General features: G+C 36.4%; 1 protein-coding gene across 2 annotated transcripts in view; it reads left to right on the forward strand.

Moving 5' to 3' along the window:
* Positions 1-17,345, forward strand: part of Kif20b (kinesin family member 20B) — a 56,528-nt gene extending 39,183 nt beyond the window's left edge. For both annotated transcript variants that reach the window (XM_060388553.1, XM_060388558.1), the window contains exons 24-32: positions 198-325; positions 2,355-2,501; positions 6,371-6,547; positions 8,922-9,029; positions 10,799-10,996; positions 13,541-13,642; positions 13,862-14,012; positions 15,475-15,617; positions 17,113-17,345. In XM_060388553.1, coding sequence (XP_060244536.1) covers positions 198-325; positions 2,355-2,501; positions 6,371-6,547; positions 8,922-9,029; positions 10,799-10,996; positions 13,541-13,642; positions 13,862-14,012; positions 15,475-15,617; positions 17,113-17,190 — 1,232 coding nt within the window. In that variant the 3' untranslated portion in view covers positions 17,191-17,345. The remainder of the gene's footprint in view (positions 1-197; positions 326-2,354; positions 2,502-6,370; positions 6,548-8,921; positions 9,030-10,798; positions 10,997-13,540; positions 13,643-13,861; positions 14,013-15,474; positions 15,618-17,112) is intronic.
* Positions 17,346-19,120: the final 1,775 nt, after the last annotated feature.

Below are 19,120 nucleotides of genomic sequence, written 5' to 3' on the forward strand. Positions count from 1 at the left end.
TGTGACATACCCATACATACAAACAAATAAAGAAAACTTAAAGGATTTGGTGAGACTGCTTAAAGTGCCGCTGTTAGAATAATTTCAGTTACATCTTGGTCTGTACTTTGAGCTCTGCTGATTTTTTTATTTGTTTTCTTTTTGGTCGGTCATACATATTGCTACATATCATGACATTTGTGTGTATTTTAAATCAGAATTGGATAAATGGAAAGAAAAATTCAAAGATCTGGAAACTAGAAGTAATCAAAGGTCAAATAAAGGAGCCCAGGATGACACAGACGTGCTTAATAAGAAGCTCAGTAAGCTTCAGGACGAGCTGCAGGTATCATTCCTCTTACAGCTTTCTGAATCTTGCAGTCCATTGTATTTCTGATAAGAGAATTCAGCATTTTATGTTCTATAACTTGTTTTGTGGGTGAAATAATACATTGGGATTAGTAATACAGAGAAAAATCTTTCAGTTCACTTTGAAAATAACCTGTGGAAAAGTAGCAAGACTTAATTTATTACGAGCCAGTGAAATGAGAGTGCTTGTGTCCTCAATTTTATGTTTGATGTGTGTAACTCACTGCTGTGTGTGTCTGTCTGTGTGTTTGCATGCCACAGCCTGTGGAGGTCAGAAGACAGATTTCAGGAGTTGTTGAGACAGAATCTCTTGTTTCTGGTGCTGAGCAGCATCTTTCAGGCCAGCTGGTTCATAAGCTTCTGGTTAATTCTATCTCTGCCTCACATTTTGTCACAGGATTGAACGACACCATATATATTTTAAAACATAGTTTCTGGAATCGTCTTTGAGTCTTTTTTTCCACCAAGCCCACTCCCTGACCTTGCATATGTAATTTTTAAGTTACCGCTTTTGCTGTCTTTGAATATAATAGCCTACTCTATTTCTTAGCAAATATTGCTATGGAGAAGTCAGCCAATGGAGGCTTATTTTGATTATTGTCAACTTTTTCCAAGTTTGCTTATCAAATCAGAGTAGCATTATATATATATATGTACATTGAAATGTGAAAATTTGCTATATAAAAGAAATCTATTTTTTATTTTGTATTATATTTTGTCTTCATGTTCAGGTATAATGTATTATTTATAGAATATGTAGAATATAGTATTTTGGGAAATACTTTTCTATGGGATTTAGCAAGTACTAGAGGCAAGCCTGACACACTCTATATATTTGAGGATGACTTTGAACTTTCATCCTCCTGCCTTTACCTCCAAAATGCTGGGATTATGAGAGTGTGCCCCATGCTTAGTTCTGAGATGTCCACTCTCCTGTTTTGAAACAGTGTCTTGCGATGGAGCTCTGGAACTCCCTATATAGACCAGGCTGTCCTGTAACTCAACCTGCCTTTTCCTCCCAAGTACAGGTACCCTGAGTTATATACTAAAAATAACAAAGATTACCTTTTCTTGGTAATGCTTAATTATATATTTTAAAGTATATCTTTTCCATTGTGAAAATCCAAGAGCATCTGGAACAAGTTATCCATTTCTTGTGACAACAATAAATAATATACCAGCCATATTAAGATTGTTGCAGTGTTTGCATTTTTCTGAGATAATGAAATCTCCCATCTTGCAAGCAAACTTTATAATTCTGACATGGAGTGCTCATGGTTTTTATTTTTATTTTTTTATTTTTAAAGATTTATTTATTTTACATAGATGAGTGCTCTATCTACATATACACCTGCATGCCAGAAGAGGGCATCAGATCCTTGCATAGATGGTTGTGAGCCACCATGTAGTTGCTGGGTATTGAACTCAGAATCTCTGGAAGACCAGACAGTGCTGTTAACCACTGAGCCGTCTCTCCCACTGGACATGGAGTGCTGTTTTGTTTTTAGAGTTTTCTTTGGATTGATTTTCAGTCTCTGAAATTAGGTTGCTATGAGCACAAAGATCTGTGGAATCTAATTTGAAAATCACTTAATCTATATTCTCTGACCATCTTATTCTGAATGTTCTTTTAGTAAATTATACAAGTTGTTTGTCATTCTGTGTTTTATTTTGGAACACTTAATAATTTTAAGTGTCTATCATAGACTAAGCCTCCTGTGGTGTCATTTAGCAATATTTGAGTCACTGTAGTGTTTACAGAAATGCCAGTAATTTGTCTTAAGCTCATTGATGAAGGAACTTCATAGGAAAAATGTTGTTTATTAGTGAAAGCAAGCCAGTTAATGTTTCTGTTTAAAGTCTGAAATAAATTGATAATTGTTGTTATTTAACAAAAAAAACCCAATTGTTTGGTTTTTAAAAACATGAAAACAGATGGATTGCATATAGATATTATTGAAACTTAATGCTTAGCCATGTGAAAATAACTTACTATGTTCACTCAGGAATCTGAAGAGAAATATAAAGCTGATAGACGTAAGTGGTTAGAAGAAAAAGCAGTCCTTACTACTCAAGCAAAAGAAGCTGAGAATCTGCGAAACAGAGAGATGAAAAAATATGCTGAAGACAGGGAGAAGCTACAGAATGAATTGGTTGGTAGCAATGATTCTTAGATCTATCTTGTATCTTGATGGCCTTCTCTTCAGAGTGCTTTAGTCAAATAATCCTTCTCTTTATAAAGTTACGTTGGTCGTGTTGTCTTATTACAACAATAAAAATAAAACTTACACATACAGCTTTTAAAATATACAGTAGGTTGTATTTCTTTATTGTTAAGGATGCCTAACAGTTTTCGTGTTCATTGGCCGTTTGTACTTCCATCATTAGTGAACTGTATGTTCTCATTAGCCCAAATGGTTTTCTTGATTTTTGTTTTTAATGTTTAATATTTGGAGTGTTTTATGTCTAGATAGTAATACTCTTGTCAGATGTATAGCTTGCAAAGATTCTATATCTTTTTACTTCGTCATTTCCTTTACTATGCAGAGCTTTTTACTTTTTTAAAAATCCTTAAGTTCTTAAGTTTATTTCCTGAGCTAATGGAGAAAGACTTTGCCTGTGCTTATGTTTAGAGAGTTTTCCTTCAACAGCTTCAGAGCTTCAGACCATTTGATCCATTTTGAATGTATTTTTGTTCAGGATGAGAGAGATAGAGTCTTACATTCTTATTCTGCATTTGGGTATCCTCGTACAATGTGCTAAATAAAGTGGCTATGTTTGTTCATTGTGTTTTGGTATCTTTGTCAAAAATAAGATGTTTGTAGCTGTGTGGGTTTAAGTCTATGTTCTCTTTTCTATTTCCTATGGAAATACATTTGTGTTGCTATGCTAGTATCATGTTTGTTTTCATAGTGGCTTTGTAATATGACTTGAAATTGTGATTTCTCCATTGTTCCTTTCACTCAGGATTGCTTTGGTTATCTAGGGTCTTTGTAGTTGTATATGAATTTTAGAATTGATTTTTTTTCTTCTATTTGTGAAGAGTGTCATTGGAATTTGATGGAAGTTGGATTGAAACTGGATTATTTTTTGATGACATAGGCATTTTTCTATATATTGGATATGGAGGTCTTTTGTGGTCTAGTGTCTTTCAATTTCTTTGGTGTTTTAAAATTTTCATTGCAGAGGGCTTTCACTTCCTTGGGTAGGTTTATTTTTGGGGATTTGAAAAATAAAATACCCATTACAAATGGAATTGTTTTTCTGGTTTCCCTTTTTAGTTATGTTTATCACGGGTATATGCAAAAGCTATTTATCTTTGTTTATTTTGTCTGCTGTTACTTTGCTAAAGATGTTGATTAGTTCTGAAACTTCTGAATATTTTTATATATAGAAACATACTGTTTGCCAATGGGAATAGTTTGACTTCTTCTTTTTCTATTTTCATATCTTATTTCTTGGCTTATTGCACTAAGACCTCTAGTCTTATATTTAAGAGTGGAAAAAGTGGGCACCATTGTCTCTCTCTTTTTTATATAAAAAATGTTATTCCTTTGTCCCCATTTAGTATAGTTAGCTATAGGTTTATCACGTGACTTGTTTTTTACCATGAAGGGTTGAACTTTGTCAGAGATCTTTATTAATCTGTTAAGACAGTTGTGTGATCTCTGTCCTTTAGTCTGTTAGTTAGTGTGATTTACTGCATTTGTTGATTTTTGCATGATGGCCTACTATTAAATCCCTGAAATTGATCCTATTTGGTAATGGTGAGCAATTGTTTTTGTGGTCTAACAGAGTTTGATTTATAAATAATTGTTTTAGAAATTCTGCATTCATGTTCATCATGGAGATTATTTTTCCATGTTTGGCTTTGGTATGAGTGTAATCCTGGCTTTGTAAAATGAGTTTAACAGTATTCCTAGTCTTTCTGTTGTATGCATAGTTTAAAAAGCATTGGCACACACTTACGTTTTGCCTCTCTGTATGTCTGAAGTCATGTCATCAGGCTTGGTAGACCTGTAGAGACATCTCATGGCCCTAGCTTTTCTAAGACCTCAAGGTGTGTCATTGAGTTTTGAGATTTCCCTCATTTATTTACTTATTTGCTTTTGTGCTAGGTCTTATACATGCTATTCTGACTTAGGATTATATAAAATTTCAAAATAGTTTTAATTTGTATTTCCTCAAGTGTTATGATCTTGCCTGATACAAATTCCAGTCTGGAATCTAGGTGTTCTTTGCAGATGGCAGTTTTATTCTGACCTGTCTTTTACAGGCTTTGTGGGAGATCCTGTTCATGACTCTATGTGATCTCTCATTGGCCTCCTGATGATCCTTCATTGGCCAAGTTCCTAATCTCTTCAGACTACTGAATAAGTCCTTCACTGGTAGTTTTGGTGAATACTCATCACACCATTGATTGATCCTGGCCCCATATGTATTACCAGCTGATGATGGCTCGGACTACATTTCTGCTTTGCTGAATACTGTGTTTTTCTGATTCAGAATTTCTTCCTTTCTGCCTAAAGGTGTCCTGTAGGCTATGCTTCAGTGTTTAGTCAGTGACACTTGCTCTGGGTTCCCAGAGTGTAGTTCATAGAGGGCCTGGAGTGGCCAAGTTGTGGATTACATGGGGCTTTTAGAACTGTTTTTTTTGGTGGTGTGCCAAGAGGAAAGGTCTCCCACTGCCTTCCTCTGCTGATCTATTGATACACTTCACAGGACTTTTGACTCCTTTTTCTCTCTTAAAGTGCTTGTTATAGAAAGTACAAAGTTTTCTGAGGCTATAACAAGCTATGGCGCTGGTTCTCTGCCTGAATCCCTCTCACTGGAAGGAAAGACCTTGTAGTGGCTCTGGACTTTCTCATTTTGTTATGCAAAGATTTCTGCTTTCCTCTGCAATTAAAACTAGGAACTTTCAGTGTTTACTTACCTTTTAATTATAGCTGCAGCAACTCTCCAGGTTATTCCTTGGGGGTGCCAGCAGTTTCCACAGTTAGATTTTCTGTTTTCTTTAATCTGACAAAGTATTTCAAGCTTGTTTGATTGAACCCAGTACAAATGAATCTTTTAAATGTTTATTTTTATTTTAATTAATTTTCTTTTGCTATTTTTATTTTACGAGTATGGCTGTTCTACATGTTTGACTGTGTACTCTGTGTGTGCCTGGTGCTTTCAGAGGCCAGAGAATATGTTGGGTCTCTTGGAACAGATGGTCTTGAGCTTCTGTGTGAATGCTGAAAATTGAACTCAGTCCTCCAGAAAAGCAGCCCATCTTCTTTAACTGCTGAGTTGTCACTTCAGTGTCTCATTTCATTTTCCTGTTTTTAGTAACTATGAAGTGTGTCATTTGTTTTGCTGTAATTTTATTTTTTATTATTCAAATATTAGAGGAAATAATATAAAAATACCATAATTATTTATTGAAAGAAATCACCAGTAATATGATTATTTTAAAGGTGTGATCAGTACAAATATGATTTGTAGAAATTATTTTTTTCTGTTTTTAGCCAGGTCTCACTATATAGCCTTGGCTAGCCTGGGAACTCACCATGTAGGACCAGGTTGGCTTGGGACTCATAGAAATCACCCCTCCTCTGCCTCCAGAGTGTTAGGATTAAAGATGTGACCCAACACTCCTGGCATATGTATTTAATAGATGATATTTTGTTTTACAAGCATTGAATGTATAATATATTGTATGTTATATTTATTGTGTTATATTTAATAAAAATTTTAAAACATTTTTAGATTCATTACAGAGATTTATATTCAGCACTCAGGGAGGCAGAGGCAGGTAGATCTCTGTGAGTTCGAGGCCAACCTGGTCTACAAAGCAGTCCAGGACAACCAGGGCAACACAGGGAAAACCTGTCTTGATTAAAAAACAAACAAATAAACAAGATTTTTGTTAAAATTTTAAATTAATATTTTTAAGTTGGGAAACAAGGTGATGGGTTCCATTTTGGCATTTTTACACCTATGTCATTATACTTCAGTATCTTTTGTGCTTATTGACTAGGAAACATTGACAGCGCAGCTGGCCGAGAAAAGTGATGACCTTGAGAAGTGGAGGGAAGAGCGGGATCGGCTGGTCACAGCTGTGGAGACACAGATGAAGGCCCTGCTCTCCAGCAGCAAGCACAAGGACGAAGAGATCCAGCAACTGAAAAGGGCCGCTGCAGAGCGCACAGGCATGGTCAGCGGATTCTTAGTCTTTCTGTACCTTCTTGTTGAACATAAGACTTCCTCAAAATTACTTCTCACTTGTACTTACTGAGCCCAGTAGAAAGGAACCAAACACTTGAAAATTTTGGATATTTTTCATGGATTTTAAATTTTAAGAGTTTATTATTATAAATGATTTGTCAGTGGCTAAAACATAACACCTTCTCTTAATACCCTGCTTATATTTCCTTTATTAAAGCAATTGAAAGTCTCCAATTTAGGGTTATCTTAATTTTTCTTGAAATTGTAGTTTTGTGAAGTTTTGATGAGACTTGAACAATTAATCAATTAATTAAATAATTAATTTTTAAAAATTGGGGTGCTCTCAGTTTAGCTCTATCTGTTCTGGAACTTGTGGAGATATAAAGGCATGCACCACCAATGCACCCATTCTAGCCTACCCTTAATTTTAGTATGTGAAGATACAAACTATTTTTAAAGTAAGTAGAGTGATAGAGAGGCATCATGAGTTGGCAAAAGCAGCTACTTTTATAATTGGAGTTGGAAATCCTAAGAGCAGAGCTTGTCTTTTATAGGTAGCACATCCTGACTAACAGTCAGGACATATTTGAAACTACACTTTCTGGAATGAATTATCCTTATTAAAGTTGGCTGTTCTAAGGCTGGGGAATGTGGAGTTCAAGGGTGGAAGGCTTGGTATGTGCAAAGTTCTGGACTCAGTCCTTAGTTCTGCAAAACGAAACAAAATTGTTGCTCTAGTTAGGCATGACAGCACATACCTAGAGTCCTCAGCGTTTCAGAAACTGAGGTGGAAGGCCAGCCTGGGTGTAGAACCAGACTTCATGCATGTAAGTGTGCAGTGTGCATTTTTGTGTGTGCCATACATCATTTCTTACATAAGAAAACCTTCCCATAAAAAGATGTAGTATCATGCTGTATAAATAGCATAGAACAGGAAGTTAGGAAAACTAGATCTTGACTGCTGTCACTGTGATTAAAGATCCTTGTGGGAAATACTGAGCATTTCTAAACTATCTAAAATAGGCAATGTGTTAAGTATGGTAGCACATTTTTAATCCTGGAGCTTGGGAAGCAGGTAGAACTGGATCTGTGTGAGTTTGAGGCTAGCCTGGTCTACATAGCAAGTTCCAAGCCTGACAGGGCTGCATAGTGAGACTCTTTCAAAAAACCGATCAATAAAATAGGGAACACTGTCTTAAAGGTAGCAAGTACAGTCTTAACTACAGGGGAAGCCAGTGTTTGTGAGTTGTTTTCCCCATTATAAATGCAGTAGATTCTTTGCCAATACTAAGGAGGTAACATGGGTACATTTGGATGGATGGCTGAGCTAAGATAAACATTGGATTTTATTAACTTAAAATATGTAATATTTCTTTTATGAGTCACATTAGTACGGTTTTGGAATAGGCCCTATCTTAAACAAAAATGACAAGAATGACTTGTAAGAAAAGATTTAGTTACTATTTTCTCTAGAAGTCTTAAGGTTGGTTGCATTACTTATCCTCTAGGTTTCTTACACTTTTTTTTTAACATGTATTTATTTTGTGTGTGTGTGTGTGTGCGTTCATGTACATACAGACCACAACATGCTTCTGGATGTCAGAGGATAAACATAGAATTGGCTCTTGCCCTCTGCTTTGTAGGTTATGGGATCCAACTCAGGGTCAGTCTGTTATGGCTTGGTGGCATGTGTCTTTATTTGCTAAGCCGTCCTGCTAACCCACCACTAGTTTTTAAAAAATTATTTCATCAAAATTGGGATTCAAGTTGTAGCTAAGTAGAGATTCTGTCATTTAACACAGCTTGGTCTGTCACTTTGTTTAGAAGATGCCCATACTCATTGCATAGGTCAGAAGATAACATTTGGAACTCAGTTCTTATCTTTCACCATGGGTTCCAGAGATGGCCTTCAGGTTGTGAGACTTGAGATGCAGCAGCTTTTACCTGCTGAGCAACCATACCAGTCCCATTCTGTTTTTTGCCTTTTGCTTTTTGAAGTAGGGTCTTCCTATGACCTTGAACTCAAGATTGTCCTGCCTCAGCTTCTTGCTGAGTGCTGATTACAACCCTTCACCACTATGCCCAGCTAAAAGTGATTCTTCCAGACTTAACTATACAATTATAACAAAAGTAAAATGTTAACTGGGTTCAGTCTTTCAAATTTCATCAGTGTCTGACTCAGAAGAGGCTGGTAAGTTGCCCAGCCTTTCTTGAGTCTAAAGATGAAAATGTTGAAGCAGTGGAAAGTGTTTTATACCTACATTTTTAATACATAGTCTGTACAAGTCTTATTTTCAAAAATTCTATGTTAAGTATTTATTTTCAGATTCATAGTAATTTTATTTAATGTTTCCTTATTTCAGGAAAACCAAACCACAAATCTCAAGTCCGAATATGATTCCTTCAGTCCTGGTGGAGTTGAAACTGAACCTCAATCAACAAGTTTTAAAATTTCTAGGAATCCAGCAGAGGTAGGTATTTGGTAATATAGCTACTTCTTTGCTCTCTTCACCTGCTGTTAATCATCAGCAAGTATAATGCAATCAAGTAGTGTACGTACCTTGCTACATAATTAACTACGTATATGCTCATCTAAGTGAAGGAAAATTAGACACCCTTGTGAAATTAGACCCCCCAGATTACGTTTGTCTTTTATTTATTTATTTTAGTTTAGTTTCTTTATTTTTTGGGGGGCGGGGGGAAGTCAGTATGTGTGCCATATAGCACATGTAAAGGCCAGAGAAAACTTGGGAAGCTGATTCTTTTCTTCCACCTTTATATAGGCTGTGGAGATCAAGCTCAGATCATCTCACAGGCTTTTGCTTCCTTTTTAAAATGTTAATAAAAATAAACTTTATGGTCAGAAATAGAATATCTTATAAAAGATAAAATAAAGGTCAATTTTTGTTTTCATAGTACTTTGCTTTGAAATTTTATCTGTTGTAATAACTACCACCAACATCTTATAGCCATGTGAACTCACTTTATTTTTATTGGATTTAGAGTTTTGTGTTTCAGTTAGAATTTCTCAGTTTGAATTATTAAATACATAAATAATGTGCTATACTACCTAAATGTTTCAATTATTTTAAATTTCTTTTTTAATCATTTATTGAGCTTACTCAGCGTTGGGAATTTTGCTAAGCACAAGGGCACAAACATAAATGAGACATGATTGTCATCTGCAAAGAGTTAGGAATATTGGAGACAAGTTTCTGTTACAGAGTAGTACTACTGTAGTGGAAGCATAGAAGGAATCCCAAGACACACAGTATTTTGCCTGAGATGTTATGGGTGGATTAGAGAACATAGTATCATGCCAACAGTCCTTCTGCTCTTCTCTTGCTGAGCACATTATGGAACATTGTTTTCCTTATAAATTTATATACTCTGTCCTAAAGTCTCATGGTTCCAGTTTCCTATATATAATTCTAGAAGTTTTTGTCTATTTCATTATTTTGGAGGAATCAAATGTAGCATTCTCTTTGGTGTATTTTTACTGTCTTTGTAACATTGACACCATCAATGAGGCTGAAAGACCAAGTGACTTATTTTGCATGGTGGTAGCTAAAACGATGTTATGTGTGTGTGACCTCTGCTGAGGCTTGAGCCTCTCACAGTATAGTGGCTGGATTTGGGTTTGGGACGTTTTCAATAGGGGAAGTATCCTGAAAGCATCCCAAGGGGACAAGGTCAGGGTGGAAGTGACAGTGCTCCTGTGATTGTTCTTTAAAGAACCGTGTTGTCCAGTAACTTCTCGTAGCCATGGGAACCATGAAAGGGAAGGAGACTGAAAGACCCCTTTCCTAAATGGAAAAAGTCGCAAAGCATTTCTTGCTAGAGTTAAGTCTAATATAATTGGGGTGCTTTTTTAAAACACCAAAATTTTCATTGGAGGTTCCTGTCTCAGTGGGTTTTATAGTGAGGTCCAGTAATCTTTTACATACATCGATCTTAGGATTATAAATATTTGGGTAATGCCAGTCTCTTAAGTTGCCTCTAACTCATTTGTTGGTAGAGAGTGAAACCAGGTGTTTGGTCTATGCCCTGACCCTGTTTTCCCTACTTTAGTGTAGATGTGTAACCTGGAGCATGCAAATAATTACCAGTCTTTTGTCCTTGCCGTTGTGCACCACAGTCCTTTCTCTTTCTCAGGTCATTGTCTTGAACATCATTTTAGAAAATTGATTCTTTGTGATTATAAAAATAAATGACATTTCTCCTGTTTTTATATTGTTAGGATGGATCTGTAGTTCTTGACTCCTGTGAAGTATCAACAGAAAATGTACAAAGCACTCGATTTCCAAAACCTGAATTGGAGATTCAGTTTACACCTTTGCAGCCAAACAAAGTGGAAGTGAAGCACCCTGGTTGTGCCACACCAGTCACAATTAAGATTCCCAAGGCACGGAAGAGGAAGAGTAATGAAATGGAGGAGGTAAGTGGTTGTCTAATGTGTAAACTTAGCAAGCAAATACTGCTCTTAAGTTCAGTTGTAGTTATAGCTAAGTTTGTTGGCACTATTGTGCTCATAAGAACTCATTCTAAAGACCCACATCACAAATTTATGGCATGTTTTGTCTCCTTTAAGAATGATGCAGTAGCTTCATAGTCCTCAGAAAGCTGTGCTTATTAGTTTTTTCCTTGATTCATCTGTAGTATGTCAAATGATGGTGGATTTTACCAGACAACTATTTTAATACACTAGTATGTTCCAACTAGTTACACCATCTCCAGTGGAGTGGGAAATGTCTGATGAGGAAACTAGAGAAACTCAAGTGACGAGCTTACTTGGTCAGTGGCTTTGTCTTTTAACTAACACCTTAAGTCTCTGCGATTGTGGGAAGTTTAGGAAAATAAATTCTTTTTCCATCAGCCAGTGTTAGGATTTGGATCTTCATGTAGTGGTGGTTAAAGTTTTACCACTTGTTAGTGCAGCTTCTTAATGGCAGGGTCGCCAGACTTTGTATTGCCACGTTGATAGAGTCACATAATTCTTCTGGTCCTTCCTTCTCTGAAGTAATATATTAATGTGGTTTTTTTTTTTTTAATTTTTTATTTTACATGCTTCAATGTGAAGGTGTCAGAACCCTTAGAATTGGCTTTAGAAACATTTGTGAGCTGCCATGTGGGTGCTGGAAATTGAACCCAGGTCCGTTGGAAGAGCAGACAGTGCTCTTAACCACTGAGCCATCTCTCCAGTCCCAGTGTTAACGCTTTTAAAATGCTTCTTTTTCTCTCTTTCTGTGGGACGTATATAATAAATGATAATACTTAGTTTTTGAAGTTACTCGTTTTATGCTTAAAATGTCTGGCAAAAGATCTTTTTCCAATTTTCTTTTACTCCTTTAAAGAGTAATGTATTTTCAAGTGGTGGAAGAATAAAAATAGTAGTTATTATATTCCTGAGGCTGGCGGTTTTCAGGTAACATATTCCGAGTGGCTATCATTGAGCAGAGCTTTCTTGTGATTCATAGAGTACCTTGAGTTTTAGTTAGATTTTTAAAGTTGTTTTTGTTTTTAAGATAAGCATATTTTTAATATGACTAAAATATTTGAATTTCATCTTCTCTGCTATATTGACTTTTCCTTGGTACGTTTCTCTCTAGTATTAAGAAGGATTTGGTATGTCTGATTTTGGTACATCTTCACTATTGTAATGAATCAGCCCTTTGGCCCCTGTGAAAATATATTCAACAGTGCTCCGGTAAATTCTTCTAGAAGCTCTTTACTGAGCTTGCCAAATGTGATGGTCCAGCCTTGGCATCTTTATTTGCTTCTCATGATTACTGTTAAACTTTTCATGTAGTCTGCTTATGACACACTCTATACCCTCTACTTTGTTACTTGGATTCTGATGTTTGGCTGTGATCTCTTCTCTCCTTCTCTACTTGTACTTTCCTCACTTCATGTATATGTGAACTCTTTTATTTACAGCTAAGATGATAGCAGGTAAGTTCAGAAATATACCCCCCGAAGTCTTCGTCCTATGTAAGGTTGTGTGGGGAAATGAAGAGTAAGATGCTATGCCCATTTAGGAAAGATGAAATATTGTAATATTTCTTTTTTTCTTTTAAGAAAGATCTATTTGTTTTCATTTTATGTGGATGAGTGTTTTGCCTGCTTATATTTGTGTACCATATGGAAGTCAGAAGAAGGTGTTAGATACCTTGGAGCTGGAGTTACAGATGGTTATGAACTACCATATGGGTGCTGGGGATCAAACCTGGGTCCTTTGAAAAAGTAGCTAGTGTAGTTTATTTTTGTTTTTTTCTTGAGACAGGATCTCTTTGCATAGCCTTGACTGCTAGAACTCACTGTATAGACTAGGTTGGCTTGAACTCACAAAGGTCTGTCTGCCTCCTGTGTGCCGGAATGAAAGGTGTGTGCCGGAATGAAAGGTGTGTGCCACACTCAGCTATAGAGGAAGTACATTTGTTGAGCTTCGCTGCTGAGATGAATCATCTCTCCAGCTCTGGGCTTGTGCCACTTCCTATTTCCCCTTTTTACCTTTGTGAAGTTTTAGTTATTTATTTTTTTTATGTTTCCAGATTTCAATGAGAGCTTTTAGGCATGTATGTTTTGGAGATGGGAACTGATTTATGTGGACCTGTACATTATTTAAAGTGAAGTTCAGGAGAAACATGTTCTTGGAGGTTCTTCACTGATCTCAGGCCATCCCATTGCTAAGTTCTCACTTTGACCCATGGTTTTTCAACTTCAGTACACCTCGTGTTCTAAGCTGGGCTCTCTTTGTTGTGGGGCCTTGTGATTTATATTTTTGTCTTTTACCCAGTAACATGTTCTTTCTCTAAACCAAAAACAACCAAACATTTTCCAACATTGATATTGAATTTTGAACACAAGATGCCCCTGTTGAAGAGCTGTCTTAATTAGTAATGTAGCATTTATAGATATTCTTTTTGAGTCTAAGAAACTTATTGTCAAGAAAATAAGCAGTGCTGAAATTCATTACTTCTAGGACTTGGTGAAATGTGAAAATAAGAAGAATTCTACATCCAGATATAATGTGAAGTTCCCCGTTTCAGAGCAAAGAAGTTCCTCTGTCAAGAAGGAACAAAAGGTTTGCCCTTGCTTTGCTTGACTGCTACTATAGTTTATGTGATAAAGTAGGAGCTTAGATTTAAGATTTCACGTTTTGAGTAGTAGTATTCCAAAAATTCAGTTGTGTTCAATTGCAACTCACATATAATTTCCTGCACATGTAATTCATATTGGGAAGTTGCCTATTAGCAGGCATTTTTTTTTTTTTTATCAGTGACAAAAAGTATTTGTTTCTTAGGTTTCCTTATGTCCATCATCTAAGAAAACCTACTCATTACGGAGCCAGACATCTGCGGTTAGTGCAAACATAACCTCTAAAAAAAGAGAGGGAACACTACAGAAATTTGGAGACTTCTTGCAACATTCTCCAACAATTCTTCAATCAAAAGGTTTGTAGAATAGTTAAATGGCCTTTTCTAATACAGGTAGAGTGCTTTCTAATGTCTAGTTGCATATACACTGAACAATTTACTAAGTCTGATGCTTAATGCCAACAGGCCTTGTCTTATCCTGGGTACTGTGGGAAGAATCAGATGAAAAAATGATGTTCCTAAGTGTTTACTATGTATTGGAATAGAAAGGTTCACATCTAAGTAACTGATTTAGATAGAGCAGGCTGTTTAATACAGTAGTGGTAATATAAAGGGGTAGATAGTACTGGAGGAGGGAGAAAGACAGGATGATGAGGGATTTTTGGGAAAACTTTTTAAGAAGTAAATGGGATGTGGGCATAGAAATGTCGGATTGCACCCTTTGACCTTCTGGAAGTAATTGCTGTTAGTACTCTGTATCCTTACAGTGGTTTTGGTTTGTGTTACATATTTGTAAACATTAACTATCCCTATAGATAGGACAGTGCCATAGTCCATCATTGCACAGGTCAGGAACTCAGGCAGAGATCATGAAGGGACAGTGACATTAATATGGACATGTTTTATAATATACAACTTTGTTAAAATAAGTCCATGTATATTTATATACATACATATGTGAATATTCACCACAGGGAATAGTTTTAATGCTGGTAGAATATAGAATGCCCAAACAGTATAAAATAAATGTACATGTAATTCCAGGTGAGAAGACAGTGTGTAGAGTTGTCTTGTGGGATTTCCTGAGTGATAGCAATGAAATCAGTTGGAGACCAAAAGGGGGGAAGATGAGGGAGGAAAAACTAAAATCATGGTTGAATCAAGACAGAAAGTACTTTGTGAAGGCCAACTGTAAGTTGCCAAACTGTTTTGATTCAGTGCTTTTAATGTCTCAGCAGGAAATTTAAAAATTTCTAGTCTACTTCGCAGAATCTATCCGTTATTAACAGTTTGGTGTGTGTGTGCGTGTGTGCGTGCCTGCATGCGTGTATGCATGCACAGAAAGTTTTGGTGACTATGCGGTTATTGACTATACAGATAGGTATCTTGATATGTGACTATCAGTAGATTTACCACTTTATTTCTTTATTCATTAATTTAGTGTTTTGAGTTTTTGAAACAGGATCTTTCTGTATAGCTTGAAACTCAAGTTCTTCGTGCCTCATTCTCCCAGGTGCCAAGATTATAGGTGTATGTATCACACCTGACTTTACCTCCCTTAAATTTGCAGGCTTACCACAGATGGACCCAGCTCTGGGTAGAATAAGTCCTTAAAGATGCTGGAATCTCACTGATATTTCTTTAGCTTTCTCTCTTCTCTCTGCTGAATGTTATTGGATGTATTTCTTAATCATCTAGTCATATCTTGTCACCATTTATGTAGTGCACTGTTTTCCTTAATTTGTATGTATTTTTCATAAAAAATTTCAAACCCTTGCAGTTAGAAAATTAACACAAGAACTAACATTTTTACTTATAGCAAAAAAGATAATTGAAACAGTGAGTTCCCCAAAGTTCTCAGCTGTAGAAGTGAGTAAAGAAAATGTGTCTCAGCCAAAAAAACCCAAGCGGAAACTATTCAGAAATGAAATTTCATCTCCTATCAACATATCTGGCCAAGTGGTAAGCTAATATTTTAGTTTTCATCAATGTAAAACTATAGACTTTATTTTTGGTTCTGATGTATTTGTAACAATTTGAAATTTATTATTTTTAATTTCTTTCTAAAAATTATTTTTAATGTGTATGGGGAATCTTGCTACTGTATATCTATGTACCACATGCATACCACATACACAGGTGTTACACTTTTTCTCAGGTATATTAGCCTTATAATAATTAAATACAAATACCACAATAATTGGCACACACACACGTGCGTATCATGCAGTGGCATTTCAAGTTTCATCAGAGTAATATATTCCTATCAGTAGAACTATCACAAGTTATTTATTTTAAAGAACTATTATTCCTTGTGATATCATTATTAAAAGGGTTGCATAAATCTGGGTCTGTGTGCCTATGAGAAACAGAAAATTGATTTTTCACCATTTTCTCTCACCTTTCCTCTATAAACCTTCCAGGTTTTTATGCTGCTGTTTTTTAAAATTTATTTTTATTTTATTTTATTTGTTTGAGTAGTTTGTCTATATGTATGTATAAATATAGACCATGTGTCTAGTACCCTTTGAGGATAGAAGAGGGCATTGGAGTTGTGGAGAGTATTGAGCTGCCTGTATTAGAAACTGAACTCAAGTCTTGTGCACGAACAGTTGTGTTCTTAACCATGGAACCATCTCTAGTGCTGTTGTGTTTTGGGATGAGGCCTCACTGTGTAGTTCAGGATGGCCTCAAGATTGTAGTGCTCCTGCCTCAGCCTCCCTGTTGCTGGGATCATTGGTGTGTGCTTGCACACCTAGCTTTCTTCAGGCCTTTTTAAGAAAAGGAGGTTGTTGTCAATCTGTTCATCGTCCCTATGAGAGCTGTTATAGGAAAAATTCTCATTTCTCAGTGGATGAAAGTGAAAGTAGAAAAATAATTAAGATTTCATCAGGAAGTGTCTAAGAAAAATAAGAGAGACCTGTTTTTGCAATAGTAGTTATCAAAACTAAGACTGGTGTCATAAGGCAGCTGGAAAAGAGTTAGCGTCAGAATGTGTTTCTTGTACTGTTGTAGTCACATTTTGCCTCCTCTTAGCAAAAGACAATACCTGTGTCTACAGATTGCTTTTCTTAAGTTAGAATGGAGTGTGATTTCCACTGTTGTTAGACCTTTAATGCTCTGAAGGGTGACTTCCTAAAATTAGTTTGAGGTATTTTTGTCCAAATATTTTAGTAACTATTTTAAGCTTCGATCTGCCTTGGCTTTAGTACAGACAAACACCTATAGTCTAATTCTTGAATTAGTCAGTACAGACAAACACCTATAGTCTAATTCTTGAATTAGGTAATGTTGAGTGAGTCTTATATAAAATCTTTTCTTTCACATGTATTTGTTTAGAAGATGAAAAATGAAATTCTGATGTACTTAACTGTAGTCAGTGATTAAGCACATAAACATGTAACTCATAAGCAAATTATTTTTACCTATATTTGAAAAACTGAATTGTTAATTTCAGATTTTAATGGAACAGAAAGCAAAAGAAAGTGATCATCAGATCCTCAAACGACGGCTTCGAACGAGAACAGCCAAGTAAATCGCTTTAGGAGACTGTTTCAGTATATATTTCATATACACAATAATTGTAAATTGTAAATTTTAGAAGTTAATTGTATATATTGTAATGCATCAAATGTCTTTGTATAGATTGGTGTTTTATATATAACTTGAATTCAATAAATATATCAACAATATACTTGTATACTTTAAAAGGCTCTTAAATTTTTTTCTCTATTGTGTTTGCTTGCTTGCTCATGTGCTTGCTATAGCACAGATGTAGCGGACAGAGAGCAATTAGTAAGAATCTAGATAGAAGTCGATTCTCTTCTTCCAGTTGGTTCCTGGAGATTGAACGCAGGGTTTCACACTTGATGGCATATAGAATGTAGGTAGGCACATTGGTCTAAAGTAATCTCTTTAATTGGATGCTTATGTCTTGTTAATTTGTAGGGTGAGAAATCCTCTCATTCCGAGTCCCAAAGTACCCTTGTCCTGTTCAGCTCCTAGTGAGGGGTGGAGAAGAGCAAGGCAGTGGCCTAGGACTCTTTAGGGCAGGGGTCCCTGCCTGTGATTGTCTTTGCATTGCTCCAGGGCCTCACTGAAGGCCTTGAACAGGCGTGGGTGGGTAGTAGAACAGTCGGAATTGCTTGATCTCATAGGAGGAGGGCCCCATCTGTCAGGGGTGTGAGGTAGAGCAGGCTTGGCAGCGGAGGTGGGACCTGGAGTCCAGTAAGAAGCATCAACTATAACAATTACCTGGTGCCAGGAACGAGCTGGATTATGCTTTTTAAATTATTTATTTATTTATTTATTACAATTTATTCATTTTGTAGCCCCCTCCCTCCTCCCCTTCCAATTCCACCCTCCCTCCTTCTTCTTCCCCCAGGGGTGGTGGTCCTCCCCATCCATCTGACCCTAGCCTATCAGGTTTCATCAGAACTGGCTGCATTGTCTTCCTCTGTGGCCTGGAAATGCTGCTCCCCACGTCGGGGGAGGAGCCAGCCACTGTTCTGCTTACTAGGCAACCTACTTGGAGACTGAGCTGCCATGGGCTACATCTGTGTAGGGGGTCTAGGTTATCTCCATGCATGGTTGGAGTATCAGTCTCAGAAAAGACCCCTGAGCCCAGATTGTTTGGCTCTGTTGCTCTCCTTATAGAGCTCCTGTCCTCTCTAGGTCTTATTATTTCCCCCTTCTTTCATAAGATTCCTTGCACTCTTCCCAAAGTTTGGCTGAGTCTCAGCATCTGCTTTAATACCCTGCTGGATAAAGTCTTTCAGAGGCCCTCTGTGGTAGGCTCCTGTCCTATTTTCTCCCTCTTCCAATGTCTATCCTGTTTGCCTTTCTGAATGAGGATTGAGTGTCTTACCCAGGGTCCTCCTTGCTTAGCTTCTCTAGGTGAACAGATTTTTGTTTACAGGTTGTTGGGGTTCTTATTTACAGAATTTATATTTCTATTAGGAATGTTACAAAAATCAGGAATTCTGACTTAAGTGATAAGTCAGAATGAGGACAGGAATTTGAAAATCATTTTCTCATTGATGTAATAATCTTTGTGAAGAAATTCCACTAAGGTTGTAGAAGGTTTGATAGTTTTATAGATCTCTATTTTATGTTTACTGGAGCCATTTCATCTCTTTTCCCCATATTAATTAGTTTATATCATTATTATAAAACAGAATGGAACATTTACACAGTGGAATACTACTCAGAAATTAAAAACAAGGAAATCATGAAATTTGCAGGCAAATGGTGGGAACTAGAAAAGGTCATCCTGAGTGAGGTATCCCAGAAGCATAAAGACAAGGTATATACATGGTATATACTCACTTAGTGGATATTAGCCATACAATACTGGATTATACTTTTTGATTCAAGAAAATAACAAACATTCTGAAGAATAAAACAAAAGCGGCATTCTCCTTAAAATTCAGGCTGACCCATGCTGCTGCTAAGATTGCTACCAT

This window comes from Meriones unguiculatus, chromosome 1 (genome assembly GCF_030254825.1).
Source record: "Meriones unguiculatus strain TT.TT164.6M chromosome 1, Bangor_MerUng_6.1, whole genome shotgun sequence".
NCBI classification, from domain to species: Eukaryota; Metazoa; Chordata; class Mammalia; order Rodentia; family Muridae; genus Meriones; species Meriones unguiculatus.